Below are 18,184 nucleotides of genomic sequence, written 5' to 3' on the forward strand. Positions count from 1 at the left end.
AATTGATAGGCAGCTATAAACGAGTGCAACACATATTGTGATAAAATCTTTTCTAGAAGCCTCGTTATCATGATGAGTTCCTAGTAAAACAGCAGAAAAATGGAGCGTCCCTTAGGGGCCAAATGGCCCTCCTCCCGTCGGCTCTCATTGGATACGCGCTGCATCACTTATGGAAGGCTGTGTTTGTCATTGACCGGAATCTGTGCGCCTTTCTGAACAGCGTTGAGTGCATACACACTTTAGTGTCGGAAAGTCATCTAGCCAACGCGTAAAAGTGAGACAGGGACCGTTTAGTTTCTCTTGAGAAACAGCAATACATTTACTACTTTGTTCTTCCGCGGGACACCAAGTTTTCCTGGATAAACGCGCCGTTTCGGACGCATCCTGTGCGCTTTGGCGCACACCGGGAACTCGCCGCCGCCGCCGTGTCCAAAAAGCGCAGGAGAAAACTACAAAACGGCGAGCTAAATGCCACTATGAGTTAGATGATTCACCGTCACCTCACTCGAGATAGACTTAAAGCCATTTCACGCACTGATGCGGACCGGGGAACACTGATTGGGAGTTTTAGATCTCATTGGCACTCTTTGGACTCATGCAGGACGCACGCAGTTACCCGTTTAACGGGACGGGTGTGCGGTGAATTTTTAGGACCATTGAATGATGGGTCGAGAAGAGAGCGTGATTTGACATCTGGATGCAGGAAACTGCAGTTTGTTCTTTAAACCTCGTCTGGATGTGACGGAGCGATGGCTTCTGAGGTTGTGTGTGGATTGATCTTCAGACTGCTGTTGCCTGTGTGTCTGGCGGCAGGTAAGTCTCGGACCCCACACACGTGCTTTATTATTTGATCTCGTTTAGTGTGTTACTGAAGATTTTAGGCTTTAAGTTAAACGTACGGATATCCGCAATGTTTGCTTTTGCGCAGCAGGTGTAGGCGACCACGAACAGTTCTCACTGGATATAATAGAGTTTATTCCAAGATAGCGACTGGGGAAAACGCTGCCCAAGAGGACAAAAGTTCATGAAAAGGGCGGACGTTATAGGCTAATTCGTGAATAAAAGGTTTATTTATAGGCTAAAGTAGGACTACAGTAAAGACGCGGGAATGGCAGTGCAGCATCTCCCAATGACAGGCCTGTGTTTTAGTTTTTATCTTATTGTCCCATTTATAAACTCACAATAAGTTTGACATGGAAGGAAAAATCTGATTTTAGTCACATTTTAACATTTGGTTAGTACAAGGTTGAGTGAGTTCAATGTCAATGTTTTTATATAAATATTTCAATGTTATCTCAATGTCAAAAAGTGAACCAATCTTCCCAAATGTGGTTTATTATAACATAGTAAAGCCTTCATAATCCTTAAAATGTGATGCTACTTTCTTGCTTAAGTGTTTTATACAAAGGTGTGCTACCAGTAGGTGAGACCGGGGCTTGTTGTCACACTGTCAATATATAACTCTCTATGTTGGCATATTTTTTTCAAGTTTTATTTGAAAGATATCTCCATATAGATGCAAACTTTACAGAAGTCTTTTGATAATTTCCACATTTACTGTCCTGTCAGAGAAGTGTAGCAGAATTGTTGTATAGTTTAAGACAAATTGACCGCATAATGGGGCATGTTGTCACACTAAGTTGTTCTAGTAGGAACCTGATGTTTATTGATTGAATAATAGAAAAAAAACTATTTTCCTAAACATATCTATGTCTATTCAATTGCTTTTCAGGCAAATGTTTAACTGTAAAACAAAATTAAAGCATACAGTAAAACTGTTTGTTATACATCATAAGTGGGAAAATGATCAAAATGTAGCAAAGATATCAAATCATTGTTTTGGCTAACAGAAATTGTAATTACATTTATTGTTGAGAAATACTAAAACACACTTTATACGGTAAAGCTTGGATGCATAACTTGTTTGCCCAACATCTATTAAAAAATATTTAAAATATATTTCAATGTTTAAGTTTGGTGAGGTAAACGAGTGGAAAAATTACAAAATATTAAATTGTAACAGTTTTGATAAAGGGGATGATGGTGTTTTGAACTACAGTAACATGACAGCTGTAACGCTTATTGTCAATGAGATGTAACTCTTTTGACAACATTTTTTTTTTTTTTTGCATTGTTCCATTTTATGACAAACATTAAGCCTTGACCGACAATAATCATGTCAAATATTATAATGATAGACCCTTATTGCCTACTAATATAATACTATACTATACCGTAAATATACAGTATTACTGTACTATAATTTTCTATAAGGCATATCTGGTTTCCTATCTTGTCTGATATTGGTATCTTGCATAAATTTGGTTTCAAGAGAGCTCACAGTTTTTACTAGATGCTTGCACAATGCTTGGGTAATATAAACCTTGTCAGACCGAAAGGTTTATTAACTGATGTCATTATATGTTTTACTTCGCAGCAGCATATCAGTCCTCGTGTTGACGGTTTTATTGTACTGTAGGGTGTACTTGATGAGTCTTTGGTCATTGGGGAAGATTTGATGTCACAGATTATTGATGAAAGGATGCGCCAAACCTCCTCAGAGTCTTTAAAAGACATTTAACACCATTGACTATTACATAAAATCAAAATTTCTGGGTTGTCTAATTAATAACGTTTAGTTTATCTGTAGCCCTGTGCGGGATGTACATTTAAACATTGCTGTATTTGGGGTATATACTTTTTGAGGGAATAACCCTGATTTTTAGATTATTTTTAGAAGATTTTTAATGTCCCCAATCTTTTAAAATTGTGTCTTATCATACATATCCTAACGTGACTTATCTGTCTGTCTGTCTGTCTATCAATCTAGTACCAGTACCCTCTATTTAATACATTCACGCTTATTCATTAAGCAGACGCTTTCATCCAAGTGACTTAGAAATGAGAAAGCATTTAGCTTTTAATAGGTAACACAACAATAACTTCAATTAATGATAAAGTTGAACACTACAGACAATAACATAATGGAAACTAATAAAAAACCATTCAGCCATAAACGGCATGATTAAATGGTAAAGTGTGTTGTTTTTTTTAAAAGGAACAACATTTTTAAACGTGAACATTAGCGTAGGTCACCTACATTCACTCAGAAACACTTGTAATTGATCCATCCATTTTAACTCCATTCAACGATAATTGAGGTCTTTGTGATGAATTGAATAAATACTATTACTTTACCTTACTTTTCCCATCTCAAAAATAATCTCCATGACGGTTCACAGTCTGTTTAATAGGATCTGTGCCCATAATTAACGCTTATTTACAATTCCCCAGTTTTTGTATGTGGATACAAATATAATGGTGCATACATTGCGGACTCTCTCTCTCTCTCTCTTAGCAAGCGGGGTGCTTCCTATAGGTAGATAAGATCCACTCTATAAGATGGTAATGTGTCTCTTGACAGCCTAAGTTCTTTCTTTTCATCCAAACACAACTGCCAAGCTGCGGAGCATCTCCATTAATCGGTGGAAAGTCGTTTTAACCGCATGAATTAATAATGTGGCATCAGAGGGGGAAGAATTGGCTGCCCATTATCGTAAACATGTCTTTAATATTTGATGATTTTATTTTTTCGGTTGAAGTAGTACTGAGCAAAGGTCATACAGCAAAAAAATAATAGAGAAATGACAGGAAAACTAACTCTTGTAATATAAACAGTTAAAGACCCCATGATATTATTTTATGAATGCTGTTTTCGCTTTATCATTTCTTATCGGGTAATTCGTCATTTGGTTTCAGTTTACTTCACGACAGTAAATTCAAATGTCTTTGCTATTGGCGCTCAAGTAGGGCGTATAAAGGGGGGCTACAGAGAGCCATTTACATTTATGCATTTGGCAGACACATAAATTCAAGTGCATTACAAGGTGTACGTTTTATCAGAATGTGTGTTCATTTTTATGCTGCATGCTAACACACTGAGCTACAGGAACTCCTTCATTGGACAAAATACTGATTTGCAAATTAATTTTTCATCTGTTTTCCTGGGAAAATGCATCCGTCCTCCTGTATAGTTCAGTGGTAGAACATTGCATTGGCAGCGCAAAAGGTCGTGGGTTCGAACCATTTACTGATAAAAAATGCTGTAGTACCTTGTAATGGACTGCAAGTCGCTTTGGATCAAAGTTTCTGCAAAATGCAGAACACAAACGTCTGCATCTGTTAATTTCAATGCAGGTTTTTTTACGTATTTTGCAAGGCTGCGAATCCGAATTTGTCTGATCAAATTTGTACATTTTTGTACAATTTACTTTCGCCCCTGTGATGTTTACTGTTAAAAATTACAGTATTACTGGCAGCTATTTGGCAGTAACTTACTTTAGATTAAAATGTATTTTATTTACTGGCAACAATTTGTTTAAAGGTAAATAGACATTAAAGGGACTGTAAGTAGGATTTACCCCCATCTAGTGGTGAAATTGTATTTTGCATTCAAACAAACAGTGCTCTCTAGCGACTCGCCTTACAGTAGCCGTTATGTAATCACTGATCTCCTTTGTCCGTTTCAGCTGGTTCACATGTTCTGAATGAAAACGCGTTGTGGAAAAGCGTTGGTAGGCAAGTGCTTTTTGTCCCTCTCTGCTATTATAGTTTCTCAATACGGCGAAACGACATAGGAAGCCTCCTTGGACTTCCCCGTTCAATGTAAGTAAAGAGAAGAAATTCTAAGCTTACAAAGAAAAGTCAGATCATTGCCAGAGGTCATTTGACACCAATGAGGACATATTTATGAATAAAGACATTCATTTTGATTAATAAAACACTTAAAATCCTACTTACAGTCCCTTTAAACATTAAAAAGTCTTATCTTTACAGAATTAAACTAAAATAACAGCCTCATGCAAAACATTCTGGGAACCAAAATCTGAAGGAAAAAATAGAAAAAGGTTGATGAGAATTTTTGGGTCCCAGCATGCTTTGCATGAGGCTGTTATTTTAGAGTTTATTCTGTAAAGACAAAGGACCCTATTTTAACGATTTAAGCGCATTGTCTAAATGGGCTTGTCCAAATCCACTTTTGCTAATTTAATGACAGGAAAATGGTTTATGCGCCAAGCACACAGTCTAAAAGGGTTGTTCCTATTCTCATAATGAGTAATGGGTGTGTTTTGTGCGCAACTTGCAGTAAACCAATGAGAGTCTTAGCTCTGTTCCCCTTTAAAATCCAGTTGTGCTCCTGCCATGCCAATTTCCTATTTAGATGACAGAATTTGTAAACTAAACAATGATGAATGTAAGATGAATGTTAAAAAATTGCGTTGTTTTCATTTGTATTGATTTTTTTATGTATTAAAACCTTTAAAAGTCGTTTTCTTTCAGTCATGGAAGTAAAAAAAATAGCAGGCTTTATTGTAAATGGAAAGCCTACAAGATCAGTGTAATCTTAACAAATAATTTACAAATATTGTACTCTAAACGTGAAAATGGTAATTGCGACGGGTTGAAACTAGTTCATACAAATTAGCCAACTCATAAAATACGTATGAATTCCTGTGAGATCAGGTGTGTTCATTTTGATCATTTTGTCAACTTTTCAAAGTACACTTGCATTTAGATGACCTCAAACGGTAATAGACATGGGCTAAAAGTGACAGTTTTGATTTAATGGACTCTTTAGAAACATTAATTATTCGTGAGATGGGTGGTGGTTTTAGTGTGGTCGGTGTGGTTTCAGCTACTGTCTCTGAAGGGAAGACAGCTGAAGCTCTGTGAAGGAATTAAGCTGGATTTTGATATGGCCACATTTTATTATCGTGTCAAGTTAATTGTCCATGTCAGAAGGAAAGATGATATCTGATAGATAATATCTACATGTACACACTGAAAAATATTGGGTAACGGCTGGCTAAATATAGGACAGAACATGCGCTGGGCTAAATTTAGCCATCAAGTTGGGTTGTTAATTTTAACCCAGCAAATGGGCTGCTTTTTAACCCAAAGGATGGTTTCATTGTTATTTAAATATTGGGTTCATTTTACTTTATAAATTGGTTAATATTGTTTTTTATTTAATATTAATTTTTTTTTTTACAGATGTCAAATACACCACATTAAAAACACATTCCAACCACCCTTTACTTTTTTATTAATAACATTACATGTGCTGTAATACAGTTTACCTCAATTGAAAATATCTAAGAACTTAGAATAAAACGTAATCACAATAAAAATACATTTATAAACATTTCATTTACCAATAAAAAAGGATAAAGTTAGTATTATCTTCTTGAAAAGTACTGACTGTATTTCGATTTTACTCCCCACCATAGTTGAGGTGCAGAATAAGAAACTTTAACTCTTTACCTGGAGACTAGAAGATGTTCAGAAATGTATTGTGAGAGCTGCTTAAACAGTTTATGCAATGGTTAAAAACATTTTTTTAATTATCTGAAAAAGCAGATTATGTGTTTACATGACATTAAGTGCACTGAGGATAGCAAGCTGCTGAAACGTTTGCTCAGGTTTTGCTGCTTTTAAGTCACATTTTTGCACTATGCACTTTAATAAATAAATTTTGTACTTTCTAGACCTTTTGAGTCTTTCTGGATTCAGTGTGCGGTCAGCCATTTTTCTACCTCATTCTACATACCCTTTTTGGTTCTACGCACCTGAAGAAATATATAGTTAATTGAGAGCGCAACAATTTTTTCCTAAATAAAAATATTTAAAAATAAAAATGCAAAGACTTTACTGTGTCTATTTCTTATGAAGAATTTTCATTTTTTGAAAGATATATTTGTGTGAAAATTATTTCTTGAATAAACCAAAAAAATGCAATCAAAGTCCTAAAACAAGAAATTAATCGTCATAACAGTCACAATTTATTAGAAAATTAACCGTCAGCCAAATTTCATAATCATGGCAGCCCTTCCCACAACCTTTGAACTGCTAACACAATTCTCTATCAACTGAGCTACATGAGGTATTTTAAAGAATATTACTGGCACTTTTTACCTTAAACCTGTGAAAGGGTTTGAGCGCTTTGATGTCAGATATTTTTTTAAAGTCCTTTTTAATTCAGCTTTTTCCTCTGCCTGCTGCTTTTATTAACAGGATAAATGTCTGTGCTGAAATCTGTGAGGCTTGGTTTAATGGCTTCTCTCTCTCTCTCTCTCTCTCTCTCTCTCTCTCTCTCTCTCTCTCTCTCTCTCTCTCTCTCTCTCTCTCTCTCTCTCTCTCTCTGTGTCTCTCTCATTTCAATTTTAACAGCTCTCTCTAAATTATTTTATCTGTTTCAGTATGTGCATCTTCCTGTGCTGTGCTGTGTGTTTGTTTGTGTAAGCAAACTGAGCAATAGGCCTTTCCAACATGTTTTCAAAGTAAAAATAGAGAAATACAGTTTAACTTTCACAAAGTAAGATGTATTTTCACAGCAATAAGCTGTAAATGAATTACGGTAGGATACTGTAGAAAAACAGCATTATGCTGGCAACCACAGCTACCGATAGATTACAGTTAAAAGATTAACAAATAATAAGTCAAATTTACTTACAGAAAAAAGTTAATTTCGCACAGATACTGTGTGTTACAACGTTATGTGACCTTAATAATTGATCAGGTTTGATGATAAAATGAGAGATCTGTTAATGTTTAATATTTTGTTATTGTATATGATTTGTCTTTTGTGGGTTACCATTGTGTTGAAGAGTACAGCCTCTGTTAAAGTCAATGAGACAGTAAATCTTTCTTGTTATGCTGCCTATTGCTTTATTTAAAAGCAGTAACTGTGTAGTTTGCTCATGGTGACCTGTATAAGATTTGTGTGAAAGTGATTATATCACCATTATGCATGAAGTGTTTTCCGTTTAGTTTTATATTAAGAAATATTGTTTTTTAGTGGATTCCAATTAAATAAGTTCCCAGTACTTACATCTCATACATTTTTTGAGATGTTAGTACTGGGAACATATCTCGTCAATTAAGAGAAAACGCTTGAAAGCAGAGGGTCTGTTCTTTCATTTGATATATTGTATGTTTATATATTTAAAGAAGAACATTTTCTGGAAGCCATTAAACTTTGGCGAAAATCATGAAAAACGCTGGCGCTGGCTGGCAACTTTTTTTAAAAACGCTGGCGGTGAAAGAGTTAACTGAGTTGAATTCTTCATAATCATGAAAAGAGATCTTGTTTTTATTATACAGAGAAGAAACTCTTGTTTATTTTATTTGGAACATTAGTTAAAGCTCTAATGCTGCTTTTGTTTCTGTAACAGCTTCTACTCTTTTGAGAAGGTTGTTCACTTTATTTTTTTAAAGTGGAGGCAGCATTTTAGAGATATTTAGACTAAAGCACATTAAAGGTCAGGTGCTGATGTTTTGGTGACTCTATTTGTGTTCTGACAGCATCATGTCCTACTTTTACATTGCTTTTATGCATTTTGCAGACACTTTTATCCAGAGCAACTTACAACGTACAAGCAATAATGTACATTTTTTATAATGTGCTTTCTGGGTTTGACCCCATGACTTTTGTACTGTTATCACAATGCTCTACCACTGAGCTAGACAGGAGCACACAATTTGCTGTTTGTATCAACTGTTTAGACTAGTTAATCACATAAAGGTTTTTCTTCTGGTCTGGTCATAACTTTTTTTTTCAAATTTAGTTACATGAAAAGGTAGATTGGTCTAATTTGAATCCGACAAGAAAGACCAATTAGCCCTAACTAATTGCTAGTTGGCCACACTCAACTTAAGATAGTGGCTTTGTTTATGCAAATGGTCCCAGATTGTTGCACAAACATTTACTACAATAGCTAAACTCATTATTTAGAAAGGGGATGTCTAAATAATGTTGGCCATTGTTGTGTTTTACAGGATAGCCAGGCAATAATCTTAAACTGTACAGCAAGGTACTTTCTGATGGCTGTTTTACATTTATAAATGGTAGTTATAGTTTTGCTCTCATTTGGTGCTTAAATCATTTCTGAAAAGATGAGACACCCAGAATGGTTTGACTATGGTTTAAATATGGTCTAAACTATAGAGTATGTTTAAATGACAGCATACTAATAAATAATATGAATGTAAAAATAATAAAAACCGTAAGCATGTCGAAACTCCTAAGTTACAGTATGCATAAAAACACAGATCCCAACCTGACACAAAGCCTCACTGGGTTTGCAGCAAATGGAGTGTAAGAATAACATTTAGTCTTACTATATCAGTCTCCCTGCAGCCGTTATCACAGCGCTACACAGCAAAGCGTGATCTTAACAGCTGTGTGCAAATACTTAAAATGACACACAAGTTCTGTGTGATGCACCAAAGCGTTTTAATGTGTCTCTAAAGTCAGAGATCACGTGCATTGATTCATGCTTTTTCAAATCCTCCTCTGAAACGCAACAGGCTATCAAACAATTACTACAAAAATTTGATACTAAATATTGTAGTGCAGTATCACATTATTAATAGAAAAAAACTTTTGATCAGTGAGTAAGCAATGAATTAATAACTCAAATCCCTAGATGTAACCATCAGATACTAACCACAACCATCATACTAAATTACCAGCTTATTTTTGCTTATAAGCTATAAGTCAGGAGTCCAGCTAAAACAAACACGGATCACCATAATTGTGACTTTAAATGAAACAAATAGTTCAGTTATGGTGATCAGTGTTTGTTTTAGTTGGACTTCTGACTTATAGCTTATAGGCAAAAATAAGCTGGTACAATGGTTGTTATCATCAACATCTAAACAAAATAAGTGAAAAGTGTTTTCTAGCGCAATATTTTTACAGAACATTCAAAAATATTGTTTTATAACAGTTTTAAAATAATAAAATGCTATGTTTCTCTATCATTTACATAACAAGCAAAAAACGTAAATATAGAAAACAGTTGTTTTAAACATTGTGTGAACATAAAAACATGACATTGTCATAACATTTGAAAATGACAGAATGTAACATTTCTCTAAAGTTCAGACAACCAAGAAACGTTCTTAAAACATAAAAGAAACTGGACACTTTTAATGTTGGCAGAACGTTTTTGGGAACGTTGGAAAGATTCAGGGAACGTTCTTAGAACTTTTCTATGCACTTTTCTCTTAGCTGGGATGCACCTCTGTGGTACTAATATAAACTCTTTAGATCAGGGCTGGCCAAAGTTTTTCCTACCAAGGGCCAACTTGACTGAGGGCCGTGGGCCAAAAGTATTCATGATTCTCATAATTGATCATTTTTTTAAATATTTAAACAACAAATAAGCAAACATTACTCTGTTTATGCATAACAAATGCTGTTTTATTTTCAAAGGTAAATGTAAAAAATAAATCATTTTGCCAATCATTTTTAAATTTCCTTGTAATTGTAAACAAAAAATGATACATTTTAGAAAATGTTTAATTGGAAATATGAACATCTGGGTCAATTACGTTTATATTTTCCTTATCTCACATAGCATGATTGGCCAAATTAAAGGCCATTTGGCCTGTGGGCCCTAGTTTGGGCACCTCTGCTGCTTTAGATGCATAGTGTACTTTTTAAAGGGTATTACCCAAGTGCCAGCTATAGGTGCAATTTTCATTGTTTGTATTGTTATGCAAATTGTTCAAAAACTTTATTTATTTGCTGTATGTTTAATGATAATGTATGTATGATAATATGTTTTTGCGTTGTCTTCTCTCTGCAGCATGTCTGTTCAGATACAACGGTCTGTCCTTCATCTACCTCCTGTACCTGCTGCTCATCCCCCTCTTCCCTGAACCCTCCAGCGTAACCATGCAAGGTAGGCGACGTATTACTGCATCACTACAGTGACTCACAACCACTGCAGCAAGTTTATCCATTGGTCCATGGACAATCCAGAAACGCTTGCAAAGCATCAGATAAAAGCATTGTACACTGAAGTGGCCATATATTGTGGCTTTGGTTCAGAAGAATGGATTGTGAAAGAGACAAGATTTAAGGTTTAATAAAGGCTTAAATTAGTTTTGATCCATTTAGTTAAAAAAGGTGCTATTGTTACTGAGAACTTCTCACAATCATTTTTTTTTTTTCGTAACAAAGATCAGACTAATAAAAGTCAAGTCAGGCTGTTTTATTTCTCAACTGCATGGTTTACACAAGCTTTACTGGCCAGTCAAAAAGATGTTGCTGAAACGGCAGATGCTGACTGTGAGATACAGACATTGATGCTACAGAGACTCTATGCATAAAACAAGAGACAGGTCAAACACAAGGAACTAATAGAAACAAAAGATGTATAAAATGTTTATCGTTTACGTTATCATTTACTTTCGGGTTTGTACCTTTTGTATATCTTTAACATGTACTAATACACACTTACACACCAAAGGGAATGTAAAATCGTGAATCGGGTCATAGGTGCTCTTAAATGTCATTGGATTCTCAAATGTCTTTCTTTGTTTTTGGCCCAAAAAACAAAAAAGGTTTGGGGTTTTCATGTTACTATAGGAGTAGATGATGACCGCCTCTTCAAGTATCAAAAGGACATGAAAGCCTTAAATTACTAAAATTAATAATAGTATCGTGCCATATATATTATAACTGTCCGGAAGGCATACAAAAGGGTTTGGTAAAAAACGACTAAAGTATAATCCATTATTTGATAAAAGTCGTGACCTATGCCTATCCTTAAAGGGATAGTTCACCCAAAAATGAAAATTCTTTCATCATTTACTCATCCTCATGTTGTTTTAAACCTGTATGAATTTCTTTTTTCTGATGAACACAAAAGAAGATATTTTGATAAATGAAATAGCACACAGCTGATTGTAACCATCGACTTCCATTGTAGGAAAACAAATATTATGGAAGTATTGTGATAAATGATGAAGAAGATATTTAAAAAAAAAAATACACAGTTGATGACACCCATTGAATCGTCATCGTATTTGTTTTTCCTACTATGGAAGTCAAAAGTTACAATCAGCTGTGTGCTCACCATCTTCTATCAAAATATCTCCTAATTTCCAAACTATCCCTTAACTTTTTTTGTTCTTATAAACACGAAAGAAGATATTTTGAGGAATGTGTGTAACCAAACCAATCCGAGGCCCAATTGACTTCAATAGTATGAAAAAGAATACTGTGGAAGTCTAAGGGGCTCGGGATCGGTTTGGTTACAAACATTACTCAAAATATCTTCCTTTGTTTTCATCAGAGAACAAAGAAATTTATACAGATTTGTAACAACATGAGAACATCCATCTCAGTCACCATTCAACTCCCATAATAACCAGAAACCCCCCCAAAAACTGTTTTTGGGTTGTGAAGGACAAAGAAAGATATTGGGGTTTCAAATCCCGTAAAGGTGACTACCAGTTGTCATTTTACTGCACTATGCCTTTAAGACTATACATGCTTTCCTTAAATGTTATGAAGTTACCATACTGATCTCATCTCGAGTATGTTTTGCAGTTTGTTTTAGAGTTTCATGTGTAATGCTTTCTTTAACATTTGACAATAGAGCAAATAGTCTTAGTTTTGTTTCGCGTCGTCTTACGTGTTTACGGACTTCTGGTTCATTCCTGTACTAAAGAGAGCAGCTCTCTTGAGGTACAGTATATACTGTACGTATGCTTGTTTTCTGTTTGTTAATTATGTATAAGAGAACGGTTTCGTGGAATGAGATGAAAGAGGAAGAGGAAAGGAGATTTTTAAGTGGTCCACTTACACTCTCATCAATAGTTAAGCAGACCTGTGCTCATATTAAGAGAAGTGGATGCCTGGCTTCAGAGAGACTTATCAGGGCTTTCTCTGGATTTCAGTCGTGGGAATATGCAAATGTGATTAAGCATTTATGGAAATGTCGACTATAAAATTAACTCTTAGTGTTTGGCCAAGTGTTATCCACTTAATGTGCACAGTGCCTTGAAGAAGAATCCACCTCTAATTCTGTCAGTACACTTTCAGAAAAAAAGGGTAAACAAGGCATTGAAGTACACATTTGTACCTTACTGGTTCCTCAAAGGTACATATCCATATCAAAATGGTACATACTAGGACCTTTTTAAAGGTACAGTCTCAGTGACAACCTTTGTACCTTTTTTTTAAGTGTATAAACAAAATGTACTTTTTGTACCTGTGCTACCTGTCTTTGAGGTTACTCGAGTACTAAATCTGGCAATTATTTAGTATTTCGTGCCTAGGGTGGGCATTATATTGAATGTTACATAGTACATATTATTGGGATAAATGTGCAGTACGTATCATTGAGATGAAATTACAGAATATGTTTTTTTCTGTCTTTATTTAATTGGGGTAGAAGAAGATAAAAAATTGTATCTTCTAGAGCAAAAAATATTGAGAAACATAATATCTAGTATCATCAAATTTTAGGTATACCCAGCCCTATTACAATTCCAAAGTAAAGTGCCATGGCAATACCATCTGTTACCATTAATAGCTGGGTTTCCATTACACTGATTAAATGTGGATTTTGAAGTATCGCATAAGAAATGAGTGATGGAAATCCCTTGATTTGCAAAAAAGTTTATACACTTGCTTGGGGTGGTTTTAGATTTATGCAAGATAATGTGAATAATGGGCGATGGAAATATATTTGCAGAATAAATTCTGATCTAGCGAACATTAAACCCCCAATCTGTTTTCGCTGGGGTTGTCTTTCCTATATATGTGGCTTGATGTCGTCTTGCTGTTAGTGCCTGCATCAAAAATGCTGCATTTCTTCTTCTGTGCACAGCATTCAGTTTGGAAATTACTAGCTGCACTGCTAGTAAATTTATAAATAGCCCAATCGTAACTAAATGCAGTCCTGTCTACATTTTCTAAGCGTGACTGCAGTGATGCAGATGACGTGTTATCCTCAGACATGTTGTAAAAAGTGTTTTTTTTTTCAAACTTACAGCATGCGTCTCCGTCAGACTGTAAATGAACAAAAAAACTGTTGGGGCGCACCAGATAACACGTCAGCCGTGTCGTACGTCATTCGCTTCACTGCAGTTAGTTGACTTTAGTCTTGCATATGCGCTTCACAACAGATGCGGAAGAGAAGACAATGCTGAATAGAGTCGTAATTTTTGGACCAAAATGTATTTTCGATGCTTCAACACATTGTAACTGACCCACTGATGCCACATGGACTAATTTGATGATGTTTTTATTACCTTTCTGGACATGGACAGTATACCGTACATAGATTTTCAATGAAGGGTCAACAAGCTCTCGGACTAAATTTAAAATATCTTAAACTGTGTTTCCAAAGATGAACGGAGGTCTTACGAGTTTGAAACGACATGAGGGTGAGTCATTAAAGACATTATTTTCATCTTTGGGTGAACTATCCCTTTAATCTAGCAGTGTTAAGTTTATTGATTTGTTAAAGCAGATAAAATGACTTTTGTTTTTATACTGTGTGTTATGTTATTTAACTTGGGTTGGTTCAGTTTTGTTTTGATATTCATATGCTAGTTACAATGCACTGCCTGTAGTATTATATACTGTAATATATATGTTGATACCTTGAAGGTGGAATAGTCCGCTGTTCATAAGCAATCTAAGGGTAAGATGATTTGATTTATGGAAGCAACATTTTGGTATTTGTGGTATGATCATTGGGCTAGTTTTTATTGACCGTTGGGGTGGTTTTGTTTGGCAGGTCTGGCAGCCCTGCATGTTCTCTTATAGACGTTTTCATCAGAAACAAGCTCTTTGCCACAGATACGCACCGCACCTGGCCCAAAATTAACATCCGGTCTGTGTTTGTTTACCACTCTGTCTAAACTGACCTCCGGTACAAATACCTTGTCGAAAATAAAAATATTTGGGTTTCCTTTAGATGAGGAGAGACGGCGAGCATGGATCACTGCTGTGCGGAGATGTTTAGCAGCCGGGCAAGAATTCAAGAATCTGTAGCTAACATTTTATACATTCATTTTAATTCAATTCAATTTTATTTTTATACAGTGGCGGTTCTAGGATTTTTTTGTGACAGGGGCAATTAAGGTAGCCTGGTCCAACCAGGCTCTCGTACATTCATTTCATTTGTACCGAGAGTCTGGCCACGCTCCATTGCAAAGCGTTACTTCCGTTAAGGAGGGTCCATTGTTGAAGTTTAAAACTGTTGGATCTTCCCAGAGTCACTCAGGATCTGCCAAAGCCAATCGCTAACGTGTGGTCGTGACGTATATCATGCACCGAAACCGGATGGAAACAACAAGTCAGAATAATCAGACAAACAAAACTTAGCAAACCTGGTTTTTGCTCCGGCTTCAACTTCTGTATATTCGGCAGTTTTGCAACAACGGACCAAATAGCTTTTTCACGTCTTTCTCCGCTGCCATTACTGAACTACAACTCAAACTGACGCACGACCTCAACGTCATCGTTCTTAGCTACCCCCATCTGTTCGCTGATTGGTCCTGCAGATTTTTGCAGGAGAAAACGAAACTCTACAGAGAAGTCCCAGACGTACTGCTGAAGCTAAATGAAAATTAAGCGGAAGCACGTAGGAGGGCGGAGCCAGGCTACCATTAAGGGGCCACATGTTACATTCAGGGGCCAAGTACAGGGTACATTCAAGCACACAAAATTATTTATTCAGTATGGTGCGAATACATTTTGGCAGTCATTTCTTTATCAAACGCTCTAATAAAAAATGAGCCAGTAAAGTTCTTAATTTTTTTTTCATTTATTTATACAGATTTTAGCTATTTCTGTGTTAAATAGTTGGAAAAGACTGCGTACAAATGCTTTACATTACAAATCTAACCATATTTTAGAAATTAAATTGAAATAAAAGCTTTTAAATGCCTGAGATTAGAGTCTTTATTATTATTTTATACACTTCTATTATGCTTTCCTTCTGATAAAAGTGCCAAAAAAGTTTTACATTAATAAAAACAAGTGAAAACAGACAAAAATCAGAGGACAACAAAAGTAGCAAAGTACAGGTAAGTATAGTAATATTGCAACGTATAGAAGAGAGTTCTAAGTTAAGTCAGATGACTGCCTAAGGGTTGAAAAAACTCCTAGGAAAAAAACTTTGAGGGAGAGACAGACATAGCTGATCCTATAGACATATTAAATACCATATTATAAAATTTTATGGGAATTTAAAAAAATTAATTAAAAGGAAGTGGTTTGTTATGCTGGGCAGACTTATGCAAAATTACTATATATAAAAAATACTATATCATTTAATAAAAATGTAAAAATTTAGAAATTAACGGGAAGCGTCTGTGATCGTAGGTCAGACATCATCTGGGCATCACGTTGAAGGACGGTCAGTTGATCAGTGGTGTGATGAACTTCATGGCAACAGGAACTGGCTCTGTTAGTCTCATTGTCCTTGAGTTCAAGGACGATACAGGGAGAGAGAAACAAATCCTAATAGCGTAGGGGTTGCTGGCATTTAATGCAAGTGTCATACAGTATAATGGATGAAAGTGTGCTCGGTTCCGGACAAGCGAACTATTGCGGCATAAGCATATTTATATTTTACTAGACTTATTATGTGAAAGCTTTGTTGAAGAGAAATGTCTTTAGTTTAGACTCTAAATTGATCGACTGTGTGTGATTCCCGAACATTGTTGGGTAATTCATTCCAGAGCTTAGGGGCTAACTAAGTAGGAAAAGGATCTCCCACCTTTAGACACTTTGATATTCTAGAATTTGCCACCGCAACATTTTACACAGTAATGTTAACTCATTGTAGTACTTGATACGCTTTAGCTATGATTGGGACTAAGATAATTTACTTTTTTATTTAGATTGTAATTAAAATAATCTACTCTAAAAGGACTTTGTTGTTGTTGATTGTTTGTGGACGTCTACTTGGAGTTTGCCACAAAAGCTGTTTGTTTATTTTGTTGCCACTAAAACCATCCAAGCGAGAATGGAAAGCAAACGCCGACTACTTTACACCACCCCTAAAGGTGCATAAAATATATCAAAAATTTAAAATGTAAAAACAAAGATAAGTCTTTGAAATGACTATGAAGAAAAATTTCTGAATTAAAAAAAATTAATATTTTGGAGGAGGTTTGGCTCTGAAAGGAGGGACACATTATAAAGATAACTATAACGTTAAATATAACAATAACTATATTAGCGTCCACACCACTCGATGATAACAATAACTTTATGCTAATTTGCAGGCAGCACTCGCGCAAATCACTTGCCTTTAATGACATTAATATTGCATATTTCTTGTAATAAAAACTTTTGCAATTGTTTAAATGTCACTGGATATGTAAATATGCTGTTGCATTAACACAGCGGGTAACCATCAGATGTCCTAAACACTCTGCATTTTGCGTATCTCTAAACAGTGAATCTGGTAGTTTGTGTAATCTAATATCTTACCTTTTGACATAGTCATTGTAGTACAACAAAAAGCATTACGTAGCTGCATCAGCGCTGGATACCTGAGGTCTTTTTATGTTATGGATCTCAGCAATGCTTCTCCACTATCATTTCAAGCGTGCATGCACTTGAAGTTCAAATAGATTTGATTGGCTGTCAATGGTTTGTTGTTCAGCAGGTGGGATAAAAGTCACTCATCATTATCATTATAATGTCAACGTCCCTTTACGTTTTCAATGTTAGCTTGATAAGGCTAGCCTTTATGAAATTGCCTATCCTTCCTTTAAATCAGGGGTCGGCAAGTAACTTTGGCCGCGGGCCAATATTTTTTTTTGCCAGTAGATGGCGGGCCAGCTGCTGTTCCCACACTTACGTGTCTTATTCTGAATTAGCCTAGTATAGGCTATCTGATCTTTTGTCAAGAAACATTGTCTTTATTTCATATTTAAAAGACGAAAGACAGCATTAAAAATAGCTAAAAACATGGTTATGGATCCGTGTATCATTCGTTTTTCAAATTAAAAACAAAAATGAAAAAATTAACCACCACGGGTTTTCTGATTGTGTGCTCAGATCAAAAAATGAATTACTGGATTTGACAAATTTTTTATTTAACACCTTTACAGGCATAATATATCAATAAAAACATTTTTAAAAAAACAAGTAGGCTACTATAGTGGTAACATATTACTGGCATTTATGCTCTCATGAAAGACTCTTACAGTCCGACTTTTTAACTTTATTCCTTTTTTTATTAATATTTATACGGGACCTAAGGTTAATGGAGGTCTGCGCTGGACAGTTTTTTTTTTGTCCAGCTCCCACAAGATTAACCGCTTAAAATACACTCTGTGTTCACTTGCTTTATTT

The 18,184-nt window shown here is 35.4% G+C and overlaps 1 protein-coding gene across 1 annotated transcript in view; it reads left to right on the forward strand.

Moving 5' to 3' along the window:
• Nucleotides 1-233: 233 nt before the first annotated feature.
• The window catches only part of piezo2b (piezo-type mechanosensitive ion channel component 2b), a 115,259-nt gene continuing 97,308 nt past the window's right edge, over nucleotides 234-18,184 (forward strand). Inside the window, exons 1-2 of the mRNA XM_065262379.1 lie at nucleotides 234-813; nucleotides 10,656-10,751. Of these exons, the coding sequence (XP_065118451.1) occupies nucleotides 750-813; nucleotides 10,656-10,751 (160 nt within the window). The 5' untranslated portion in view covers nucleotides 234-749. The remainder of the gene's footprint in view (nucleotides 814-10,655; nucleotides 10,752-18,184) is intronic.

This window comes from Paramisgurnus dabryanus, chromosome 6, assembly GCF_030506205.2.
Source record: "Paramisgurnus dabryanus chromosome 6, PD_genome_1.1, whole genome shotgun sequence".
NCBI lineage: Eukaryota > Metazoa > Chordata > Actinopteri > Cypriniformes > Cobitidae > Paramisgurnus > Paramisgurnus dabryanus.